Source organism: Coenobita brevimanus, chromosome 108 (genome assembly GCF_032717465.1).
Source record: "Coenobita brevimanus isolate Jiangsu-jjx chromosome 108, ASM3271746v2, whole genome shotgun sequence".
Taxonomy (NCBI): Eukaryota; Metazoa; Arthropoda; class Malacostraca; order Decapoda; family Coenobitidae; genus Coenobita; species Coenobita brevimanus.
In genome coordinates, this window is record NC_137061.1 from 10347059 (window position 1) to 10373685 (window position 26627).

General features: G+C 42.3%; 1 protein-coding gene across 2 annotated transcripts in view; it reads left to right on the forward strand.

The window, feature by feature from the left end:
* Nucleotides 1-26627, forward strand: part of CSN4 (COP9 signalosome subunit 4) — a 137708-nt gene that overhangs the window by 20123 nt on the left and 90958 nt on the right. Inside the window, exons 2-4 of one of the 2 annotated variants that reach the window (XM_080285749.1) lie at nucleotides 5711-5793; nucleotides 7001-7119; nucleotides 17294-17430. In XM_080285749.1, coding sequence (XP_080141875.1) covers nucleotides 5711-5793; nucleotides 7001-7119; nucleotides 17294-17430 — 339 coding nt within the window. The remainder of the gene's footprint in view (nucleotides 1-5710; nucleotides 5794-7000; nucleotides 7120-17293; nucleotides 17431-26627) is intronic. The other variant, XM_080285750.1, reaches the window with a different exon arrangement.

The following is a 26627-nucleotide window of genomic DNA, read 5'->3' on the forward strand; positions in this document are numbered from 1 at the left end:
AAGTCAGACAAAGCGAGGTGAAGGCATTTCCGGGTGATGTAAATCCCTATCAAATCCTCTTAATCACCCCTCCTCTCCCCCTCTTTCCCCTACTTGAATTCAGTCATCCTCCACACCCTCCAAAAATCACCAGTCTGCGTTTTGCCACCAGACAGTAAACAAGGTCTCTTGCTGTTGTGTTCCTCTGATAGACGGTAATTTGTACACTCCAAAATGCCTGAAGTGCAAACTAAACGTAAGCGTATCGTGCTTACCTTGAAACAGAAGCTGGACATATGCAACAGACTTGAAAAAGGCGAACATTATAAAACACTAATGGCTGAATATAAATGTTAATAGGAATGAAAGTTTACTTTGTTGGAAGAAAAATAAATAAATAATATGCCTCCATTGCATACGTATATCATTTATTTTATTTTCTGCAAAACAGCTGAGTGGCGGGTGAGGGGTGGAGTGATGGAGGTCAGGTAGGGAAGAAGAAGAAGTCGGAAACGTAAACAAACTCACGTGAGGGCACAGGTGTTGTGATAATTCTACAGTGCAGTCATAACACATCATCAGTTCACTAATAAATGTTCAAGCTTTTATTTCTTTATTTTATTTTTCAATTTTTATGAGTACAGTACATATAATGAATACAGTAATTCGGTAAACAATGGACTGGTGTAATTTGCAGTACTGCAAGTTGCTAGACATTGCACACGTGCGTTATGACCATGGTGTGTGTTTACAAGGCAGTTTTTCAGGCGGAATCTCTTAGTGTAACCCCTAATGTGACTGGTGAGTACCTGAACTGTATTTACTGCTGTGATAGCCTTTGTACAGATTTGACTTGAAAATCAGAAATACGGGAAAAATCTGTAACCTGGAAGGTAAATTCCCCAAGCCACCCGGTTAACTGGGATTGTACTGTATATATTGATATATATATATATATATATATATATATATATATATATATATATATATATATACATATATATATATATATACAGTAATCACTCTAATATCCGGACGCCCAATATCCGAACATCCCCACTATCCGGGCATAAGAATGTTTCATACTGTACTTTTTTCCATACTATACTTACCTCATTTCACTCTTTAATGTCCTTTATTGGTGTGAATAGGGTGTTAGGAGCTATGCATGTGCAGTAGGAAGGTGTTTTTCTGAGTTAGGCTAGGTTAGGGTCCATAAGTACCAGTCCAGGAGCCAGTCACCAGAATGTTTATTATTGTATGAACGTACTTCTAAACCCTCATTTTATGTTTCTTTTGCATTTATTTCAGTCATTTGTGTGCCTTATTGGTGTGATTTGGGTCTTAAATAGGTGCTATGCATGTCCAGAGGGAGTTGTATAGGTGTTTCTCTGAGTTAGGATCCATAAGTACAAGTCCATAAGCTGGGGCCCAATATCCAGACAGAACCAATATCCGGACCTACCTATGGCTCTATTACGTCGGATATTGGAGTGATTACTGTATATACCATACAGTACGATCCCAGTTAACTGGGTGGCTTGGAGAATTTACCTTCCCGGTTACAGATTTTTCCCGTATTTTGATATTCAAATCAAATCTTTACAAAGGCAATAATTCTCACTGCAGTAAATACAATTCAGGTACTCACCACTCACATCAAGGGCCACCCTAAGAGATTCCACCTGAAAAACAGCCTCGTAAACACACACCATGGTCATAACGCACGTGCATGCAATGCCTAGCAGTACTGCAAAATGCACAACTCAGTTGTTAACTACCGAATTATTCAGTGTATGTACTGTACTCATAGAAATGGAAAAATAAATAAAATCTGGAACATTTATTGGTGAACTGATGTTAAGATTGCATTGTAGAATTATCACGACACTTGTGCCCCCACATGAGCTTTGTTTACGGTCCCGGCCCCAACTGACTGCCACCATTCCACCCCTCCCCCACCAGTCAGCTGTTTTGCACCATTCTTTTAACTACCGAAGTATTCGTTGTATGTACTGAACTCATAAAAATGGAAAAATAAGGAAGTAAAATCTGGAACATTTATTGGTGAACTGATGTTAAGACTGCACTGTAGAATTATCATGACACCTGTGCCCCCACATGAGCATTGTTTATGGTCATGGCCCTGACTGTATTTCTTCCCCACCTGACCACCACCATTCCACCCCTCACCTGCCAATCAGCTGTTTTGCACAAAATAAATGATATACAAAGTGCAAGCATTTTTTTTTTCTTCCAACAAAGTGAACATTCATTCCTATTAACATTTTTTTTTTTTTTTTTCAACTCTGCCAGTGCATATGTGTTCTAAGATAATTTAATGTGATGCAAGTTGGAGTCTGTCGGTTAGGAAGAAAAATCACCGGCGTTTGCTGTTTGCTCTCCTGAGGTGTCTGGTTTACGAATTCCATGCCTGTCTTTGAGACGATTTAACCATCCAATACTGAAATCACACTCGACTTCTATATTCATTTTACTGTGAAACTCTTTTGGTTTTTCTTGTATAAGAGGACCAGAAATACGTGCTCCCTTAGATCTTGCTAAGCAAAACCACTCGTATGCCTTTTCTCAATGGACTTACTTGTTTCGCTTTCCATGAAAAAGTAATTGAGCTTGGATGCATGGGTCTTGATATCATAAATCATTGAATTTCCTACATTATATTCAGTCATCAGTTTTATAATGTTCGCCATTTTCAAGTGTATTGCATATGTCCAGCTTCTGTTACAAGGTAAGCACGACATGCTTACGTTTAATTTGCTCTTTAAGCATTTTGGAGTGTAGAAATACTGCCTATCAGAGCAACACAACAGCAAGAGAGCTTGTTTACTGTCTGGTGTTAAAAAGCAGACCGGTGATTTATGGAGGGTGTGGAAGATGAGTGAATTTAAGTACGGGAAACAGGGGAAGAGGAGGGGTGGTTAAAAGGATTTACTAGGGATTTACATTAGCTGGAAATGCCTTCACCTCGCTTTGTCCGACTTCACACAGCCTCGCTTGACACGATAAAATGGCGGTTTGGCGGTCCATTAAAATTGGCATACAGTTATAACTTACTAACACATTCACCAGCCCTTGAATTTTCCCGTTTTTCTGAGTATTCCGTTTGTCTGGATACCGGATATTAGGGATTGTACTGTATATATATATATACAGCAAACTTGCCCCTAACGCGAGGATTTCGTTCCAACCGTAGCGCGTTCGGCGCGAACCTGCGTAAGTTTTAACTGCTCCGTATTTTGCTCCATAGACCCCCTGAATGTGATGTTTTGCTGTTATCTGCCACTGGTAATCAATGTGAAACACTTCAAGTGGTTAGAAGGTTTATTTAAAGTTATAATTTACAAATACAGTACTGCACAGCAAAACTTCAACACACAAATAAGTAAACACAAGGCAACATTTCAATGCCGATTGGTTTTGGGACAATTCGTTGTCAAGTCAATTCGCCATCACAACAATAACAGGACAGTTCGCCGTCATTAATGAAGACAGCTTGTGGGTGATGCTATAGTATAATTTAAAGGCGAAATAAGTATACAGTATTTATAGAATGACGGGGAATCGTTCAGGGTGAGAATTGTCCTGACGGGGAATCGTCCATGTTTTGATGGGGAATTGTTTGACAGCGAATTGACTTGACAGAGAATTGTCTCGGAACCCGCCGATCATGGGTAATCATATAAATCAGATTAACTGGTTACAAGGCTTTATTTAATGCTTTAACTTTATTTAAGTGCTTTAACTTACATACCAGAACAGTAAATATTTAACGTACGTACCAGAACAGTAGATATTTAACTTACAAATACAGTATCATGGAAAATCAGCGCAGCAAATCTTTAACGAGCAAATAAAAAAGGCAATATTCCGACGCCTATCAGGTAAACTGGTTACAAGACTTTATTTCTTGCTTTAACATTATTTAATAGTACTTTAACGTACATAAACTTACCAGAACAGTAATGTAAATATTTAACTTACAAATACAGTACTGTGGAAAAGCAGGAAATGATCACATGATCAAAACAAACCGTGCGTGGTGCTGCGCTGATGTTTGAGGATTTGGCCTTTCAAAGGCTGCCTCCCTTGCGTAAATTTATAGTTTTCGTAATGGTTCTTTAATCTTACGCTGTCTTATATGTATCCCAGCACTAACCGCGTATAATTGCGAACGCTTTCGGCGAGAACGTGTTCAGGGCGAGTTTACTTATATATATATATATATATATAAAATATATATATCGTGTATGCAGTATATACCGCTTGTATAGGTTTCGTACTGTTGTTTTCAGGACCAGCAGGGTCTAGGTCCACAAACTAACTTAAGATCAACTCCCTCTTGTAACTGTGGTACATGTTCCTAGGAAGGACAAGGAAAGGAGAGAGCAAAATCTTCCCATTTCTCATGTTTTTCCTGCAAATCGGAATCTGGATTATGACAGGGAATTAACCATGAGTTTGCTTATGGATCTGGGCCCAGGTTTTTTGCTGAGATTAACCCCTTTGCACACGATGATGCAAAACGAGTCAAAATGGTGTTAGTCTGAAGAGGAACTGACAACGCATTATGACGCACTTGTCAGTGTCGGTCTGAAGGGATGCCGATTAGGCAATTCTGAACAATAATATTCACCAAAAATTATGTTTTAGCATGAAGTGCATCAGTATTTGGTGCGTCATAGGGGAGGGTGTCTATTTCCAGGCAAATGCTCTCAAATAGTTGGCATTATCATGGTTTTCGGTTCAGGGGGGCAGGGGGGGTGTGCGTGATTTTTGCCAATTTACTCAAAAACTATTGGTTGTAATAGAATTACGATAACACCACATGAGAGCTCATGAAATTCTGCATCTAGACATATGTTTTGCTCGTGCATTATGCAGGCAAAATTTGTGGTAGAGTGTATGGCAGTTATTTTCACTCTTGAACAACAGTAGTCATCCCTTAACATTCAAGGTTTTGAATATCTGCGGATGGCCACAGAAAAAAAAAAAATTATCTCATTGAACTCTGCTGACACTGTAACATTATCCCAGGCACAGTTTTTGGCTGTTTTAGTACAGTGAATGAAATATACTGTAACACTCTTCCCCTTGGAGGGAGCTGGGATGAGCACAGTTGTCAGAAGAGGCCATGCAGGAATACACTATTCATTATTTTCACCTTGTAGTGTTCTTATATTAAATAAAGTAGTTGTTTAGTGTTCTCACATTAAATAAAGTGGTTGTAAACATACACATAGGATTTTTCTTTAGTTATGTAAGGAAATGGGGCGTCCAGGGGTGTTTTTAATGGGGGGCGGCAGATATTCGCGGATTTTTAACATTCGCGGGTGTTTCTGTTACCTAACCCCCGCGAATGTTAAGGGATGACTGTATTCTCACCGCATTTTGGTACATTCACAGTAGCTACTTTACTCATCAGTTTTGTGTGTTTTTATTAGCTTATCGTATAATATAAACATCAGGGAAGATGATGGTATACAATTTATACCATTATAACCAATTTCTTGGGCAATGTTTTCCTTTGTGCGTAAGTCCAGCCTGCCCTCGTGGCATTTTCTCTGATCATGTCACACACACACACACACACACAGAAAACTTAGGGTGCATGAAGGGGTTAACTAGAATTAGATTTGACATACTCTATAGCTAACCCATCAGTTCAATAACATGCCATACATACTTTTCTCACTTTATTATTTTTCAGGTATCGTGCTGTATTAGACTCCATACTGAAAGTTGGTAATGAAAATGACATGGCAGAGGGACTTCAGGCCTTTATTGAAGCCAGTAAGTAAGAGTTCTTGTGAAAGCTGAATAAAGATTGGAGGAAGCATAAGAAAACCAGCGAAACCTGTCACTAGATTGTAGGTGTTAAGTCTGCATAATTTTCAGAAAGATTCCTTATTGACCCTGCTCCATTGACATATATCTCATCACATCAAGACCTCTTTTTCTTCATACTGGTAATGAGGGTGCCACCAGACCTATTTACCCACTTTAGGAAGGATTGTTTGATGGTTAAGGGATTACCCAGAACTGTGGTTAACCTCTCCAGTTCATAGTGTCTCTCCCAAGCTGAATATGTTCAAATTATCTTGAAGTAAAATAAATAGACATCACCATGCTAAATGGTTTAAAGTTTCATTGATACAGTAACTGTATGCCAGGTAATGTGAATTTTTTTAGTTCCCCCCAATTTACCATACTGGTTGCTTGGGAAAAAATGTGATTTTTGGAACATTTCTCAGTTTTATATCGAGGAATTTACTGTGTTATGTTACTGTAAGCATCATAAATTACTGTAGCTACAGTGAAACAGAATTGTTATCAGTGTGCATTACATGGTGCATTTATCAGTGTGCAGTAAAGACACAGTCAGACTTGTCCTTTTCTGAAACTTTTATTGTACCATGTACTGCTCACTTGTTATCTGTTGGTACAATACTGAACTTTGTTCTGTTACATCAGACTTAGTAGTGTACCTGAGTAAACTGTAACCGAATAAGTCTGAAGTGACTAATGCGTAAGTGTAATGTTTTTATTTCATGTTACAATAGCAACTACATGTCAACAAGTGAGTTGACGGAGAATCTGTGCCCCTCCCTGTAAAACAGCTAACTCAAACCGCTACCCTTCACGGGCATCTGGCTATAGATAGATAAAGACAGTAGCAGTGACACACATTTCTTTCTACATTATTTGCTGTATTGTTATATTCTGCATTATATTGTATTAGCATCCTTATGTATATTACTGTTCTGAGTGTCACAGATTCATATGGCTATGCCAAATTTTCCCTGGATGCTGTTTGTTGAACCGTAGTCTGATGGATTCAGAAAAATACCAGTAGGGTGGAAGCTCACTTATGTCAGTCTTGTATATTTATCAAACTGAGCCTTTTCATAGTTACAATACACAGTACTGTACTATACTGTAGTGATATTGTACTGTATCGTAAAACCAAGTCCTTGTAACGTTGAGTATTTTATTGCAGTTGTGAAGGAGAATGTGAGTCTGGTAATATCCCGTCAGTTGCTGTCAGATGTGTCCACACAGCTTACATCCATGAAGGATAATGTTGCTAAAACAGTGGCACATTTCACACTTGACAAGGTAAGCCAATCCTTCCTGTAGGTTGTGTAAAGCATACACTGTATAACGGTAACCTGTATGTATTATTATTGTTATTATTATTATTATTATTGTGTTATTATTATTATTATTATTATTAATATTAGGCACAAGGGCTTAAGAGTAAATGCAGATAAAACAAAAGTGATGGTATCTAGGACTGGCGATGCTACTGTCAAAGAAGAGGGAGAGTGTCTATCTATCTATTGCTAGACGCCTCAATCCCGTTCAGGGTGGCCACAAATTGCCTCCACGTCACCCTGTCCCCCACCATTTCACTGCCCTGCTCCCAGCTCACACCCCCCTCTCTCATATACCTCTCCACCCCATCCCTCCATCTCATCCTCGGTCTCCCCCTCCCTCTCCCCCCCTCCACCTCACTCACGTACACTCTCTTCGTCAGTCTTTCATCCTCCATCCTCTCCACATGGCCAAACCACCTCAGTGTATTCCTCCTAATGCTTCCTATCACATCCACATCCACACCACAACGCTCCTTAATATCCTCATTTGTCAGCCTGTCTCTCCACGTGACTCCACAGGCTCCTCTTAAATAACTCATTTCCACTGCTCTCACTCTTGATTTGTGCTCTTCCAACAACGTCCAAGCTTCACTTCCATATGTTAGAGTTGGTATCACAATACTGTCTTGTAGTAACTTTTTCACTTCCATGCTCACTTCCCTGTTTCTTATCACTGCCTTCAAGGAACCAGCAACCTTTCTTCCCTGCTGTACCCTTTCAAGCACTTCACCCCCAAACCTCCATCCTTACTCATCACACTACCCAAGTACTTAAACGTACTCTATCTATCTATCTATTGCCAGACGCCTCAATCCCGTTTGGGGTGGCCACAAACAAATCGCCTCCAAGTCACCCTGTCCCCCACCATTTCACTGCCCTGCTCCCAACTCACACCCCCCTCTCTCATATACCTCTCCACCCCATCTCTCCATCTCATCCTCGGCCTCCCCCTCCCTCTTTCCCCCTCCACCTCACTCACATACACTCTCTTCGTCAGTCTTTCACCCTCCATCCTCTCCACATGGCCAAACCACCTCAGTGTGTTCCTCATAACGCTTCCTATCACATCCACATCACATTTTCCAATTCTTCACCATCCAACCTCGCTGTACATTCACTGACTTCACCTCTCTCAAAGACCATCACTTTACTCTTCCCTACATTCACCTTTAGATTCCGTTTCTTACGCACTCTCCCAAACTCATCTACCAAGCCTTGCAGCTCCCCTTCATCTTCACTCAACAACACAGTATAATCTGCAAACAACAGTACAGGGAGTCTCCAAACACTACCATCTCTCACCAGGGCCACTCCAACATCCACTGCCCTACCTTGTACCTCTTTTATTACCCCATCCATGTACAGATTGAACAACCATGGAGGCATGACACATCCCTGTTTGAACCCAACCTTCAAAGAGAAAAATTCACTCAGTTCACCATCCACACACACTGCAGCCTTAGCACCATCATACATACTCTTCACAGCATTCAGCAACTTCCCATCTACTCCATATATCCTTAATACTTTCCATAATCCTTGTCTATCCACCCTGTCATATGCTTTCTCCAAATCCATGAAAGCTGCATACAACTTCTTTCCCTTCTCTAGAAACTTTTCCACTAATGATCTAAGAATGAATATCTGATCTACACAACCTCTTCCCTTCGTAAAGCCTCCCTGTTCTTCTCCAACTAATTCCTCTGTTATTTCCTTAACTCTGTCAATAAGTATCCTACCATACACTTTTCCTCTTATACTAAGAAGACAAATGCCCCTATGATTACCACACACTTTTTTTTCCCCTTTTCCTTTGTACAAGGGAATAATTATACTTGACTTCCAATCCTCCGGAACTCTATCTTCCTCCCAGGCCAATCTGCACATCTTCCACATCCATTCTACTACTATCTCTCCCCCATGCTTCAACATTTCACCACACACTCAATCAGTTCCTGGGGCTTTCCCCAATTTAACTTTCTTCATTGCTTCAACAACTTCTATCCAACTGATTTCTTCCTGTCTTCTCACCTCCCTCCTTCTCCCAGCCATTCCCCAGCCACTTATGCTCGCATCACTTCCATCCTCTATGTTCAACAATTCCTAAAAGTGTTCTCTCCATCTGCTCACTTTTTCTCCCTTCTCCACTAGTAATCCACCATTTTTATCTTTCACTTCCCTGCTAACTTCACTTCCACCCTGTATTACTCTCTTCACCTCTTTCCAAAATATTTTCTTACAGTCCCTCCACTTTACGTTCAGATTCCTTCCAAATTCCTCATCCACTCTCTTCTTGCTCTCTCTTACTAATCTTTTCACCTCCCTCTTTCTTTCTACATATAACTCTCTCTTCCGTCTCTCAACTTCCTTCACGCCCCTATTTCTCATCCATTCATTGTATGCTTTCTTCTTTTGTGCCACAGCCTGTCTCACTTCTTCATTCCACCACGCTGTTCCTTGCATCCCCTTCCGTCTTCTCTTCATCCCACACACCACATCACATGCTGCACATATTTCTTCTGTGAATATCCTGCACACACCTTCCACGTCCCCTATCTGCTCCAATTCATATTTGCCCAGTCGTTTCTCCACTTCTCTCTTATATTCTGCCTTTTTCTCATCATCTTGTTACCTTTCCACTCTTCTTGCAAATACTCCTTCTTCCCGTCCTTCCCTTCTTCTATTTCTCCATCTTTTTTGGATCTTGATTCTGGCCACCACCAAGTAGTGGTCAGAAAGTCCACTCCCCCAACCTCTATAAGCTCTTGCATCCATTACACATCTTCGCATCCTTTCATCCACACACACATAATCAATCATTGCCTTCCTTTCAGAAATTCAGTTCACCACCCACCCTTCTCATCACTCGCCATGTACAATATACCTGTGGATCATTTTATGCGTGAAGAGGGTATTGGCTATCACCAACCCCCTCCCAGCACAAATGTCCACTAACGCACTGCCATTCTCAACTATCTCAGCAGACACACCCCACTCACCAACTATTCCATCCACCTTCACATTCCATACTTTACCATTCATATCACCAATCAAAAACACTTTCATTCCTTCCAAACTTTTCCATGCACACTTCCACATTTGTCCAGAACTCTTCTGTCACTCTGCTTGCACGGTCTTGCGTTGGCGCATGCACACGCACAATCGCCCACATTTGTATTCTAACTTTCAATCTTATCAACACAGTCCTTGACCTAACTGATCCATACTCTCTTATATTCTTCTTCCATCTTTTACTCACAACTATACACACTCCTTCTATTGCCCTTTCATTCTCACCTACTCCTGCACATATACCCCATCCATACTCCCATTCTCTCACCCTCCCACCTCTCCATTTATTTTCAATTACTCCACATACATCAACTTTCGCACCCTCAAGCACCTGGACAATCTCTCTCTCTTTCACCTCATCATTCGCACCCCTTACATTCCATGTTCCGATTACCATATCCTTTGTCTGGTCCTTGGTCGTCATCTTTTGGTCAGTCCTTGTCGGAGGCTTCTTGTTTGTCTTTTTAGTTAGTTGTTTTCCAGGGAGGGGCACTAACCCTCCGCCAACCCTTTTAGTCGCCTTGTACGACAAGCAGGGATACTGGGGGAGTATTCTTGAAATACCCCCCTACCCCCAGGGAGAGTGGCCATGTGCAATTTACCACATGGGCATGGGAGGTAAGTCAATCTTGTGCAGTGTTTGTGATAACTGGATGCATAAGAGATGTAGCGGTATTAGAGGTAGACTGCAAGATAACGCTGATTTCATGTGTGCATTGTGTCAGGGTGAGCATGTGGAGATTGCCAGGCGTGAAAGGATTGAATATGTGGATGATTTTTGTTATTTGGGATACATGTTATGTGCTGGAGGTGGGGCTGGATCAGCTCTGTGACTAGAGTGAGGGGTGGTTGGAAGAAATTCAGGGAGCTGTTGCCTCACCTGACATTGTGAGGGCTCTCCCTCCATGCTAAGAGGTCTTTGTATGCAGCATGTTAGGAGTGTAATGCTGTACAGTAGTGAGACCTGGGCAGTAGAGGAAGAAGATATTCGCAGGCTCAGATGTACAGAAATGACAGTGCATAGGGGGATGTGCAATGCGTCCCTGAGTGCGAGGCCTGGGGGGTCTAGGTTTACCTAGGTAGAGTTGGGTAGGGTGAGACTGCAGTGTACAGTCATACCCCTGTTTAACGATCTAATTGGTTAGGTAAAACCCCATTGTTAGGCTGGGTATCGTATATCGGGGTACTTTTAACATGTATGTCAATGTGGACCATTTACCAGCCTTGGGTTTCCCCCCAGACCAAGTCCAAAACCCACCCAGATGAGCCCCAAGACAGGTTTAAAGGCAATCTAAATGGCCTAACAGCTGTCAAGGAAGCTAACCTAAGCCTAACACCTGTAAATAACTCACTAAAACCAACAAATAAAATCTGAAAATCATCAAATATAAGTCTGGAAAAAGCAAGCTTAGTGAACTGTACCCCAAAATGACAATGTTCACCCCACCTATGGCTAAAACACGTTAATCAGAGTCCAATAACAGTTTATAAATCAACCTAAACACACAATTTTAGTCTAAAATATCATCAAAATTGGTAAGAAAAATCAAAATCCATCTTTAAACTGGGGTTTGGCCAATGTCAGGCGGGGTATGGTGCAATTTCTACCCCAATCATTAAGCCGGGGTATCGCATCTAGGGGTATCGTATATCAAGGTATTACTGTACTGGTATTGTGATGAGGAGAGGTAGATTGAGGCGGTTTGGGCATGTGGAAAGGATGGGGAATGATAATTGGGTGCAGAAAGCAAGAAGTGTTAATGATAGTGGTAGGGGTTGCAAGAGGTTGACCAAAAACAGACGTGGGACGAGGTCATTGAGTGTGACCTCAGGGATAAGGGACTGGATAGGGAAGCTGCCAGAGATCCAGCAGCATGGGAGCTTCTATTAGGTGACCAAGGCTGATCCATGCAAACATGTTGCAGCCTTCAAAAACGAGACAACAAAATTATTGTTATTATTTTCTGTGTGATTGGTTGGGGTGCTCAAACATCTGTTCACTTGTTGTAGTGTTGCTCGGGTGCCTTCCCTTTCCTTTCTTCCTTCCTTCCTTCTTTCCATGCTTCCTCTTCAGTCATTCTTTCCTTCATTCTTTTCTCTTCCTTCTGTCTATGGGTGACTCTACACTGAGTAACAAGCCAAATAGTTCTCTGTACACCAGGAAACCATGTACTATGCTGGGTGGTAACCATATAACCTAGTTATGGTGCCTGGTGGTTTAGTGGGTAATTGAGGCACTCCAATTGGATTGAACCTGTGCAGGTTTATATCCAAGGGGTGGTTATGGTTTATTACTCATGTAATGCCACTCAGGGATGAGTGAGGCTGGTCATTGTCATCTTAAATGTCAGGACCGACTTGCCTACACCCAGGCTCCTATGCTTCTCTTGGGGCAGCACTGGATTTGAGGATAGATGGTTGGATTATTGTTATTGTTATTATTACTATTATTATTATTATTATTATTATTATTATTACTATTATTATTATTATTATTATTATTATTGTTATTATTATTATAATTATTATTATTATGATTACTTGCTCGTAGAAAAGTCGATGCTGGTAATGGTTGCTGATACGAGGGCCATGAGAGGACGATGTGGAGATCTGTCAGATCATATGATTGTGGTATGCATGATCAAGCTGAGAGGAGTGAGGTGGATCAGGAGAGAAAGGAGCAGTCAGGGAGAAAGACTGAAAGTTGAGAAGCTGAGGATCAAAGAAATGGCATATGATTACAGGGCCAAAGTAGAGGAGGAGTTAGATCTGGTGAATTGGAATGAAATGGATCTGGACAGCCTGTGGAATGCATATAGAGAGGCGGCTTGCAGTCCTAATGGACCCAGGATCGAATCCCGGCTGGGGCAGGGAACAGTTTAAGGATTTGAATTTCCTAAAAAGCAGACTTTCCTGATCTACCAGATGACCCGCCGACATGTCGTAAAAATACCCCCGCTAATACCAGTACACCAGTCCTGTATGAGACAGCCCTAGCATGTATTCAATATGGACGGTGGGTGTTAGCGCCGAAGTGGTGACATGTGGAGATGTAGGAGGACTACTGGGCCTTGGGATAGGCCACTGCCCCCAAGAAATAGGCCCTGAGCCTTTGCCCAGAGTCGGACACGTAAAAAAAAAAAAAAAAAAAAAAACTTAGGAATGCTATAGCGGTGTCTGGTGTGGCAAGAGTATCAACAGAGAAGAAATTTACAGCATGGTGAGATGATAGGGTTAAGAGAGGAAGAAGTCGCTAAAGTGGTTACAGGACAGGGGTTCAGTTGAAATAAGAACTGAATATATTGAGAGCAAGAAGCAAGTAAAGAAGTTAGTGAAGAGGAAAAAGGAGGAGGTAAATGATGATCTAGGAAGAAAAATGAATGTAAACTACTCTGAAAATAGGAAGTTATTCTGGAAAGAGGTGTGGAAAAGTAGAAGTGAAAGTGGAAAGAAATGTAGTGGTGTGAAGGAAGGATGTAGGTGGTAGATTATTAGCCCATGGGGATGAAGTAAGGACCAGATGGAAAGAATATTTTGAAAGCCTGATGAATGGGAATAGAGGGAGCAGAGCAGCTGTAATCATGATTTGTTTTGGGAGTGAGCAGAGAAGGAATGCAGTACCAGGAGACTTGACACTCACGCAAGTGAAGAGTACTGTGAAGCTGCTGAAAATTGGGAAAGCAGTTGGGGTTGATGAGGTGTATGCAGAGATGATTAAGTGTAGTGGATAGAGTGGAATGAATTGCATGTTGGAGGTATGTAAGAAGGCATGGATGAGTGAAACTGTGCTAGCAGAGTGGAATAAGGCTGTGATTGTACCCCTGTCCAAAATTAAAGGTGAGTGAAGTGAGTGTAAGAATTTGCATAAGTTTATTGAGTGTGGTAGGGAAGGTGTATGGAAGAATTGTTGTAGAGAAGGTAAGAGAGATATAAGAAGTTCTGGTGAGTGATGAACAGGGTGGCTTTAGGAGTGGCAGAGGATGTATGGATTGAATATTTGCAGTGAGACAGATAGCAGAGAAGGCTTGTGAGAAGGACCGTAAGGTGTTTATGGCATTCGTGGATCTGGAAAAAGCATATGATAAAGTGGACAGGGAAGGATTGTGGAAAGTTTTGCGCATGTACGGTGTAGATGGTAAGCTGCTAGGTGCCATCAAGAGTTTTTGTGATGGTAGTGAAGCATGTGTAAGGGTTAATGGGCATCTAAGCGAATGGTTCACAGTTGGTGTGGGCGTGCGACAAGGTTGTGTGATGTTCCCATGGTTGTTCGATATATATATGGATGGGGTGATGAGAGTAGTATAAACATGAGTAATGGAGAGGAGGATGGCATTGGTAATGAATGGTGATGGATGGAATATCTCAAATTTGTTGTACACTGATGATGCAGTACTGCTTGCAAATACCAGACCAGAACTTGGTAGGCTAATGCAGAATTTTGCTGATGGCGGTGAGCATCGTTCCTTGAGAGTAAATGTAGAAAAGAGTAAAGTGATGGTTATTGAGAGAGAATGTAACTCCCAGTGTGATGTTACAGTGAATGGAGAGACTGGAATTGGTGAGAGAGTTCAAATACCTGGGTGCAGTGATAGAAGAGAGAGGAAAATGTGCAAAAGAAGTGGAAAGTAGAGTGACACAAGGAAGAAAAGTAGCTGGTGCAATGAAGGCGTTGATAAGAAACAGAGGCTTGAGTGTAGCAGCTGCACGAGACTTACATGATGGAATGTTAGTGCCAACTTTAATATATGGATGTGAGACTATGGTATGGCATGAAAATGAAAAGTCAGGAGTAAGAGCAGTGGAGGTGGGACTACTGAGGAATGTTTGTGGAGTGTAGAGGGTGGATAGGATATGAAATATTGTGATTCGTGAAAGGTGTGGAGTGAGGAAGTCTGTGGACACCAGAATCGAAGAGAGTGTACTGAGTTGGTATGGTCTTGTGGAGAGAATGGATAACAATAGAGTGGTGAAAAAGATGTATCTGAGTGAATTTGAAGGAGGGAGGAGGCGAGGTAGGCCAAATAGAAGGCGGAGAGGTATTTTGGATGAGTGTGTGAGGAAGAGAGGTTTGGAAGTCAGTGAGGCTAGGGAATTGACAGATTGAGCTGGCTGGATGAATGTTGTGAGGAGAAGTGCATGATCAGGGATTTGGCACCCCTTTTTAATGTGGCAGCGTCTGGATTGACTATCGGATACGTTTGTGTGAAGCTACAGAATGTGGTGCATGTTTTTGGCGTATCCGATAGAGCCAGGATTCCGGGGGCTTGAATGATGAGTGAATGGAAGCGTGGCCCATTGGATTGGGCAAATTTGGGCTCTCTGGACATTGCTATTCCTCACCCTGCCCTAGGGTGGGAAAGGAGGTCCGGATGATGATGATGATGATCTATCTATCTATCTATCTATCTATCTATCTATAGCCCGACGCCCTAATCCCGCAAAGGGTGGCCGCAGACAAAACGCCTCCATGTCACTCTGTCATCCACCATTTGACTACCCTCCCCCCAACTCATCCCCCCCTCCCTCATATACCTCTCAACTCCATCCCTCCACCTCATCCTTGGTCTACCCCTCCCTCTCCCTCCCTCCACCTCACCTACATACACCCTCTTAGTCAGTCTTTCATTCTCCATTCTCTCCACATGTCCAAACCACCTCAGTGTATTTCTCCTAATCTTTTCAACCACATCCACATCTACCCCACAACGTTCCTTCACTTCTTCATTCGTCAACCTGTCCCTCCACGTCACTCCACATGCTCCTCTCAAGTAACTCATTTCCACTGCTCTCACTCTTGACTTGTTCCCCTCTTGCAAGGTCCACACCTCGCTTCCATACGTCAGAGTAGGGATCACAATACCATCATGCAGTGACTTCTTAACTTCCATACTCAGTGAATTTGAAGGAGGGAGGAGGCGAGGTAGGCCAAATAGAAGGCGGAGCGGTATTTTGGATGAGCGTGTGAGGAAGAGAGGTTTGGAAGTCAGTGAGGCTAGGGAATTGACAGATTGAGCTGGCTGGATGAATGTTGTGAGGAGAAGGGCATGATCAGGGATTTGGCACCCCTTTTTAATGTGGCAGCGTCTGGATTGACTATCGGATACGTTTGTGTGAAGCTACAGAATGTGGTGCATGTTTTTGGCGTATCCGATAGAGCCAGGATTCCGGTGGCTTGAATGATGAGTGAATGGAAGCGTGGCCCATTGGATTGGGCAAATTTGGGCTCTCTGGACATTGCTATTCCTCACCCTGCCCTAGGGTGGGAAAGGAGGTCCGGATGATGATGATGATGATGATCATTATTATTATTATTATTTACCATAGTCTTTCTTTTTTCATGTTTATAGAGTGCATGATATAGGCCTGTATCCAGTACATTTTCCTAGATACTGAATGTGTACCTATGTACAGTACTGCAGTGCATGTTAGAGTATGTTTAGGCCTAAGGATGCAGATACTGGTGTTGATAGAGACAGAACAACATGATGAAGACTTTGTGAGGTTCAGTCCCAGATGAATTTTCCCCTTAAGTTATTAACCTTTTGAGGGGATAGGGCTTTGTTCACCTGAGTAAAATGATGAAGCAGTAGGTAGAATAAAATACTTCAGCGTGTCCTAGCCATCTGAATAATTGGTGGAGATGGGGTCTTACCCATTAGAGGGAAAGAGCTCCTCTCAGCTGAATAAAATTGTGCTGCAGTATCCAGATTGATAAATGTAAGGGAAGCCCTCCCCTTGAAAGAGTTAAGTTCATTTTGCTGTCCCCAGTCCCATTAGCCATGTAAACAGTGATCTTTAGAATAGGCCCACACAACATAGCACACATAATGCAGCATTGCACAGTATGCCACAGTAAGATGCAGTTACAGCACCGGCAGTGTGGAGTACTTGTGGAACAATCCCTTAGGAGCAGTTGCTTACCTGTGGTCAATGGATCTGCTTGGTCAGGCAGACTGAGGATAAGCAACAATAACATTGATCTGATTGTACATCCCTTTGGATAACCTGCATCAGTGTTACATTCCTTGTCCACAATGCCTATCATTACTTTATTGGTTTAGGTTCAGCCTCGTGTAATCAGCTTTGAGGAGCAAGTAGCCAGCATAAGACAGCATCTAGCAGACATATATGAGCGTGAGAGTGCCTGGAGGGATGCAGCGGCTGTACTTACTGGCATACCACTTGAGACTGGACAGAAGTAAGTTATTACAGTAATTATATTTGTCTGTCACAGTGAAGTAAAGCTTGGACTTTGTCGGAAAGACTCAAGGCATTTGATACTATACAGCACAGTACTTTGTTTTGCTCGCCCCCCCCCCTCCTTTTTCTAGTTTAGTGTTATAGTGTTAGGACGGTGATTATGTTCCTCATGATACTGCATGAAGTATAGCACTGACTGTGATTTAGAAATACCATATAGTTGAAATTTAATATTGTCATTTATGGCAGCTCATTTTGTATTGTGAAATAGAAGCCAAATGGTGTCCTGTAACCCAGGAAATCATTTATTGCATTGGATTTATTTTAGGTAGCAGATGGATGGCTACCATCAACTCTGAGAGGTACTGCCATAAGAGTGAAATATGATCACAAGCTTGGTAACTAGCCACACAGTCATCACTCTTAGGCAGGGAACACCCACCCACAAGTACAGTCACTCACTAATCTTTCTTTTGCTTCAGTATATGCCCTTGAACTTTACTGAGTTAAATGCCTGGCTACAAATTTGAAGCGCGAAGAATGAGACTTGTGACACCAAAGCAACTGCCATGGTATCAGTGGTCTGGCAACTATGTGGGGGAGAGGGGGAGTGGATGAGAGGGAAAGTTTGAGGGAGTGGGCAAGAGGTGATGGGGTTGTAGGCACAGCAGTGATATGCTGAAATGTAAATGCTGTAATTGAATGATTATAGCATAGATATTTTGGCAATGCCAGAATATAATACATGAAGATCCCAAGGAACTGTCCTGTTATGAAAATGACATACACGTATAAAAATACTACGCTAAAGAAAATTGCATAATAAGTTGGGTAGCAATATTATACTGTTATTATATTGGTGGCTGTAGATATACATATGTGAATTGGTTGGGAATTCATATACTAGTAGAAGCTTACTGCATGCATGCGCGCACACGCACGCACGCACACACGCACTAGAACATATAGGAGGACTGAAGGGGAAACTTCTGGAATGGATGAGAGAGTTTTTGAGAGACAGACAAATGAGGACAGTAATAAAGGATAGGATGTCTGGATGGAGGGAAGTAACAAGTGGAGTCCCTCAAGGCTCGGTGTTGGCGCCAGTAATGTTCCTGATTTACGTAAATGATATGGCAGATGGAGTGAACAGTTATGCAAGTCTGTTTGCTGATGATGTAAAGATCTTGAGGAAGGTAGAGGTTGAGGAGGATTATAAAATACTGCAGGAGGATTTGGATAGGATACACAATTGGAGCCGGACGTGGGAAATGAAATTTAATGTAAAGAAATGTAAAATATTGGAAATGGGTAAAAGTACCAGGAGGCCATCACTGAATTATTTATTGGGTAATGAATTAATCACAAAAATGAGAGAAGAGAAAGATTTGGGAGTGCTGGTCCAAGATAGTTTGTCACCAGAAAAGCACATTAACAAGATAGTTGGAGAGACTTATAAACTCTTGACTAACATAAGAGTAGCATTTCATTATATGGATGAGGAGATGATGAAAAAATTGATAGTGGCAATGATCCGCCCCAGGTTAGAATATGCAGCAGTAGTGTGGTCCCCACACAAAAAGAAAGACATAAACAAGATTGAGAGAATACAAAGAACAGCAACCAAGATGGTCCCCAGTCTGACAGACCTGTCATACAGAGAGAGGCTGGAAAAACTGGATTTGCCTTCCTTAGAGGAAAGGAGAAAGAGGGGAGACATGATTGCAGTGTTCAGGACCATGGTGGGAGTAGATAAAATTGACAAAGAAGATCTGTTTATATGGGATAAGAGAGCAACAAGAGGACACGGAATGAAATTGAAAAAGTCAAGCTGCTTGAAGGATATCAAGAAATATAGCTTTCCTTACAGAAGTATAGACTTATGGAATAGCCTGGACAAAGAGATTGTTCAGTCTAAAAACTTAAACGAGTTTAAAGCCAAATTTGACTTATTAAGAAACAGCGATGGAAACCCACGAGCATAGTACATTCCGTGTATATCACAATTAGGTATATTAGGTAAATACTTAAATATTTGGAACGACTTAGATAAAGAGGTGGTGCATGAGAAAAACATTCATGTGTGTAAAGGTAGACTTGATAAATGTGGATATGGAGACAGGACAACACGAGCATTGCTCAATTCCTGTATACTACAAATAGGTAAATACACACACACACACCCACACACACACACACACACACACACACACACACACACACACACACACACACACACACACACACACACACACACACACACACACACACACACACACACACACACACACACACACACACACACACACACACACACACACACACACACACACACACACGAGGACACGGAATGAAATTGAAAAAGTCAAACTGCTTGAAGGATATCAAGAAATATAGCTTTCCTTACAGAAGTATAGTCTATCTATCTATCTATAGCCCGACGCCCTAATCCCGCAAAGGGTGGCCGCAGACAAAACGCCTCCAAGTCACTGTCACCCACCATTTGACTCCCCTCCTCCCAACTCACCCCCCCTCCCTCATATACCTCTCAACTCCATCCCTCCACCTCATCCTCGGTCTACCCCTCCCTCTCCCTCCCTCCACCTCACCTACATACACCCTCTTAGTCAGTCTTTCATTCTCCATCCTCTCCACATGTCCAAACCACCTCAGTGTATTTCTCCTAATGTTTTCAACCACATCCACATCTACCCCACAACGTTCCTTCACTTCTTCATTCGTCAACCTGTCCCTCCATGTCACTCCACATGCTCCTCTCAAGTAACTCATTTCCACTGCTCTCACTCTTGACTTGTTCCCCTCTTGCAAGGTCCACGCCTCGCTTCCATACGTCAGGGTAGGGATCACAATGCCATCATGCAGTGACTTCTTAACTTCCATACTCACCTCCCTATTTCTCATCACTGCTTTCAGTGTGTCAACAACCTTCCTTCCCTGCTGTACCCTTTCACGTACTTCATCCCCCAAAGTTCCATCCTTACTCATCACACTACCCAAGTACTTGAATGCACTCACATTCTCCATATCCTCACCATCCAACCTCACTGCACACTCTGTGACTTCATTCCTCTCAAACACCATAACTTTACTTTTGTTTACATTAACTTTCAGCTCCTCCTCCTACACACTGTCCCAAATTCATTCACCAAACCTTGCAACTCCCATTCCTCTTCACTCAACAATACTGTATCATCAGCAAACAGCAACACCGGAAGCTTCCAAATCTCACCCTCATTCATTAGGGCCACCCCCACATCCACTGCCCTACCTTGTACCTCCTTTACGACCCCATCCATATATATATTAAACAGCCATGGAGACATTACACACCCCTGTTTCAGTCCCACATTGAGATCAAAGAACTCACTCAGCTCACCATCCACTCGCACCGTAGCCCTAGCTCCCTCGTACATACTCTTCACAGCACTCAACAATTTCCCCTCCACTCCATATACTCTTAATACCTTCCACATACCTTTCCTATCTATTCTGTCATAAGCTTTCTCCAAGTCCATGAAGGCAGCGTACACTTTCCTTCCCTTCTCTAGATACTTCTCCACTAAACATCTTAGAACAAATATCTGATCTACACACCCTTTTCCCTTCCTAAATCCCCCTCGTTCTTCTCCAACTAGCTCTTCTGTCATATGCCTAACCCTATCAATGAGTATTCTACCATATATTTTACCGGTCACACTAAGAAGGCAAATACCCCTATGGTTACCACATACTTCTCTCTCCCCTTTTCCTTTGTACAGAGGAACTATTATACCTGATTTCCAGTCCTCTGGAACCCTTCCCTCTTCCCAAGCCAATCTACACAACTTCCATATCCACTCCACAACAATCTCACCCCCATACCTAAGCATTTCACCACACAGTCCATCAATTCCTGGGGCCTTTCCCAGCTTAATCTTCTTCATCGCTTCCACTACTTCCGACCTACAGAAGTATAGACTTATGGAATAACCTGGACAAAGAGATTGTCCAGTCTAAAACCTTAAACGAGTTTAAAGCTAAATTTGACTTACTGAGAAACAGCGACGGAAACCCACGAGCATAGCACATTCTGTATATATCACAATTAGGTATATTAGGTAATACATAAGTATGTGGAACGACTTAGATGAAAAGGTGGTGCATGAGAAAAACATTCATGTGTGTAAAGGTAGACTTGATAAATGTGGATATGGAGACAGGACAACACGAGCATTGCTCAATTCCTGTATACTACAAATAGGTAAATACAAATAGGTAAATACACACACACACACACACACGTCTATCTATCTATCTATATACCTAGGCTGCTTCCCCCAAGGAAAGGGAGGTAGCCGAGACAGGACGACTCACTCTCCATTTACTCATCCATTCAAACACATTTATTCGCATCTTAGCCCCAAAGGGGAGAACGGACAGATCCTCACCGCACCACACCGCACAAGGGTCAACTGCACAATGCAATCAGTGACATCCGCAGCAGGGCCCGACAGCAGAACTGGTTTACCCCTGCCACATCATAATACACCCATCCCCTTACCCGCACCTGACCTGACTAGCTGATCAGACCAAATGCGGGAGAATATCCCCTCAGGGCTGCGTCATCACTTATTCATTCACAGTTTCTCTCCATTTATTTCTGTCACACACAGCCACTCTTCCTTGCTCAACAGACATCCCTCTCGCATCCAGCGCTCTCTTCACACTGTCCATCCATCCTATTCGTGGTCTTCCTCTCAGCCTTACACCTCTCACATCAGATCTAGTTATCTTTTTCACCAATCGCTCATTATCCATTCTCTCCATATGCCCAAACCATTGCAACACCCTCTGCTCAACTCTACCAGCCATCTCCTGAACAACTCCAGTTCTCCTTCGCACTTCATCATTTCGCACTCGATCCATACGCATCACTCCACACATACTCCTCAGACACCTCATCTCCATTACATTCAAACTTTTCCTCTCTGCTACACCCATATTCCATGTTTCAGCCCCATATAATGCAGTCGGTACCACAACACCCTCATACAGCCTTCTCTTTACATCCATTCTAAGCGAACGACATTTAAACACTTTTTTCATTCCTCCCAGCACCTTTCCTACTTCATTTATTCTAAACTTCACTTCTGCATCTATTCTTCCATCCACAGCAACATGTGACCCTAGATATTTAAAACAATCTACCTCCTCAAGCAACTCACCATTCAAAACTATATTCATCCCCCTACCATCTATCAACCTCGTACACTTCATCACTTTACTCTTATTCTCATTTACTTTCAATTTCCTCCTTTCACACACCCTTCCAAACTCCTCTACCAACTGTCTCAATCTCTCCTCTGAATCAGTCACCAGTGCGGTATCATCTGCAAACAGCAGCTGCTTCAGATTCCACTCTCCTCCATCAACATTTACCAGACTCAGACCACCTAAAACTCTTGCATTCACACGTATGATAGCAAAAAAAGAGAGAGATAAGGCGTGGAACAACTGTAGAAAGTGATGTAACAACAGAACAAAGGAAGAATATAAAAGAACTAGAAATTAATACACAAGAATACTTAGAGAAGAAGAAAGGAATTTTGATAAAGGTATAATAGACAAATGCAAGGATGAACCCAAACTGCTTTATAGATTTGTTAATGGCAAACAGAAACAAAAGGAAGGAATCACCAGACTGAAAGTAGAAGGAGAGGTCTATAAAGATGCAGCAATGCAAGCTGAAATAATGAACAGATGTTTCCAATTGGTTTTCACTAATGAAAAAGAGTTTGTGGAAAGGGAGAGAGTTATTAGAAATGTACTGGCGATAAAAGATATAAAAGTGGAGATACAGGAAGTGTATAAATTACTGGAAACCCAAGATGTAAGGAAAGCCCCAGGACCTTATGGAATTTCTAATTGGGTACTGAAGGAATGCAGAGAACAACTGGCGGTTAAAATTCACAATTTAATCGTGTGTTCTCTGGAAGAGGGGAAAGTGCCACAAGAATGGAAGAGGGCAAATGTGGTACCAATTTATAAGGGAGGAAACAGGGAAGAACCCCTGAATTATAGACCGGTGTCTCTAACCAGCATGGTTGCAAAACTGTGTGAGAGAATCCTGAAAGACAGGTGGATATAATATCTAGAAGAGATGAATATTTTGGCTGAATGTCAGTTTGGATTCAGAAGTGGAAGGTCATGTGTTTCCAACTTACTGAGCTTTTACTCAAGACCGATTGACGTGGTACAGGAGAGAGATGGTTGGGTGAATTGTGTGTACTGTACTTAGACTTCGAGAAGGTCTTTGACAAGGTACCTCATAAGAGACTAATGTGGAAACTAGAATATATAGGAGGACTGAAGGGGAACCTCCTGGAATGGATGAGACACTTTTTGAGAGACAGATAAATGAGGACAGTAATAAAGGATAGGATGTCTGGATGGAGGGAAGTAACAAGTGGAGTCCCTCAGGGCTCGGTGTTGGCGCCAGTAATGTTCCTGATTTACGTAAATGATATGGTAGATGGAGTGAACAGTTAAGCAAGTCTGTTTGCTGATGATGTAAAGATCTTGAGGAAGGTAGAGGTTGAGGAGGATTGTAAAATGCTGCAGGAGGATCTGGATAGGATACATGATTGGAGCCGGACGTGGGAAATGAAATTTAATGTAAAGAAATGTAAAATATTGGAAATGGGTAAAAGTACCAGGAGGCCATCACTTAATTACTTGTTGGGTAATGAATTAATCACAGAAATGAGAGAAGAGAAAGATTTGGGAGTGCTGGTCCAAGATAGTTTGTCACCTGAAAAACACATTAACAAGATAGTTAGACTTATAAACTCTTGACTAACATAAGAGTAGCATTTCATTATATGGATGAGGAGATGATGAAAAAATTTATAGTGGCCATGATCCGCCCCAGGTTAGAATATGCAGTGGTAGTGTGGTCCCCACACAAAAAGAAAGATATAAACAAGATTGAGAGAATACAAAGAACAGCGACCAAGATGGTCACCAGTCTGGCAGATCTGTCATACAGAGAGAGGCTGGAAAAGCTGGATTTGCCTTCCTTAGAGGAAAGGAGAAAGAGAGGCGACATGATTGCAGTGTTCAGGACCATGGTGGGAGTAGATAAAATTGACCGAGAAGATCTGTTTTTATGGGATAAGAGAGCAACAAGAGGACACGGAATGAAATTTAAAAAGTCAAGCTGCTTGAAGGATATGAAGAAATATTGCTTTCCTGACAGAAGTATAGACTTACAGAATAGCCTGGACAAAGAGATCGTCCAGTCTAAAAACTTAAACGAGTTTAAAGCTAAATTTGACTTACTGAGAAACAGCGACGGGAACCCACGAGCATAGCACATTTCGTGTATATCACAATTAGGTATATTAGGTAAATACTTAAGTATTTGGAATGTTTTCGTTTTTAAAGGCCCCAACATGCTTGCATGTGTCGGCCTTGGTCACCTAATGGCGGCTCTCCATGCTGCACGATACATTGCAGCCTCCCTGTTCAGTCCCTTAACCCTGAGGTCACACTTAATGACCTCGTCCCATGTCTTTCTCGGTTTCCCCCTCATAACCCCACCCCCAAAATTAACACTTCTCACCTTCCTCACCCAATTATCATCCCCCATCCTCTTCACATGTCCAAACCATCTCAATCTACCTCTCCTCATCACATCACCAATACACTCCAGTCCCATCCTACCTCTCATCTCTTCCATCGTAAACCCAACCCCTCCAGGCCTTGGAAGCAGGGACGCACTGCACATCCACCTAATCATTGTCATTTCTGTACGTCTGAGCTGGCGAATATCTTCCTCCTTCACTGCCCAGGTCTCACTACCATACAGCATTACACTTCTAACACATGCTGCATACAAAGACCCCTTAGCATGTAGGGGGTGTCTTCTCAATGTCAGGAGAGGCAAGAGCTCCCTGAACTTCTTCCAACCACTTCTCACTCTAGCCACAGAGCTAGCTCCAGCGCCACGTCCAGCACACAACATGTCTCCCAAATAACAAAACTCTTCCACACACTCAAGAGATTCACCAGTGAGTTCAATCCTTTCACGTCTGACAATCTCCACCTGCTCACCCCGACGCACCCTGCACATAAAATCAGCATTATCTCGCAGTCTACCTCTGATACCACTACGTCTCTTATGCACCCATTTATCACAAACACCACACAAGATGGAATTACTTCCCACGCCCTTGTGGCAAGCTGCACATGGCCACTCTCCCTCGTCTTTGACAGTACCGCCACCAACCCTAGATATCATCACATTTGTTTTATCTGCATTTACCCTTAAACCCTTGTGCCCCATACCATCTCTCCACTTCCTAAACCTTTCCTCCACCTTCCTTTCATTCTCTGCAATCAACACCAAATCATCAGCATACAACAACTCCCATGGGAGTCCGTTTCTAAAGTCACGTGAAAGGGCTTCAAGTACTATGATAAACAACATGGGACTGAAGACTGACCCCTGATACACGCCAACATTCACGGAAAACTCATCACTCAAATCTCCATTCACTCTTACCTGGGTGTGAGCACCCACCTACATGGCCATAACCACCCTAACCAGCCACTCCTCCAAGCCAAGCTTTCTCATTGCCCACTTCACCACCTCTGTCAAAGGCATTTTCCAAATCAACAAAAACAAAATAAAGATCCCTTCTCCTACCAATATATTTTTCCTGAAGCTGTTGAACAATGAATATGGCATCAGTGGTCCCCCTACCTGGCATAAACCTAAACTGCATCTCATCAATATTCACTCATTCTCTAATCATACCTTCTAAAACTCTCTCCATTACCTTCATTATCTGATCTAAAAGCTTTATACCTCTATAATTTCCTCTTTCCAGGGCATCACCCTTCCCTTTATACACATTTACAATTACACTCTTCAGCCAATCATCTGGGACAACACAATCATAAATAATCCTATTTATCAGGTCAGTGACTAACCTCACCCCTTTATCGCCTGAGGCCTTCAACATTTCGGCAGTCAACCCAGACACACCTGCTGCCTTCCCCACCTTCATCCTGCCTATTGCCTCACTCACAGTAGCAGCATCAATCAAAGGCCAAGGGCCAGACACTGGATCTGCTGGCTCCAAACCTTCCCTGTCCCAGTCAAACTTCTCATTCAACAACCGGTTATAA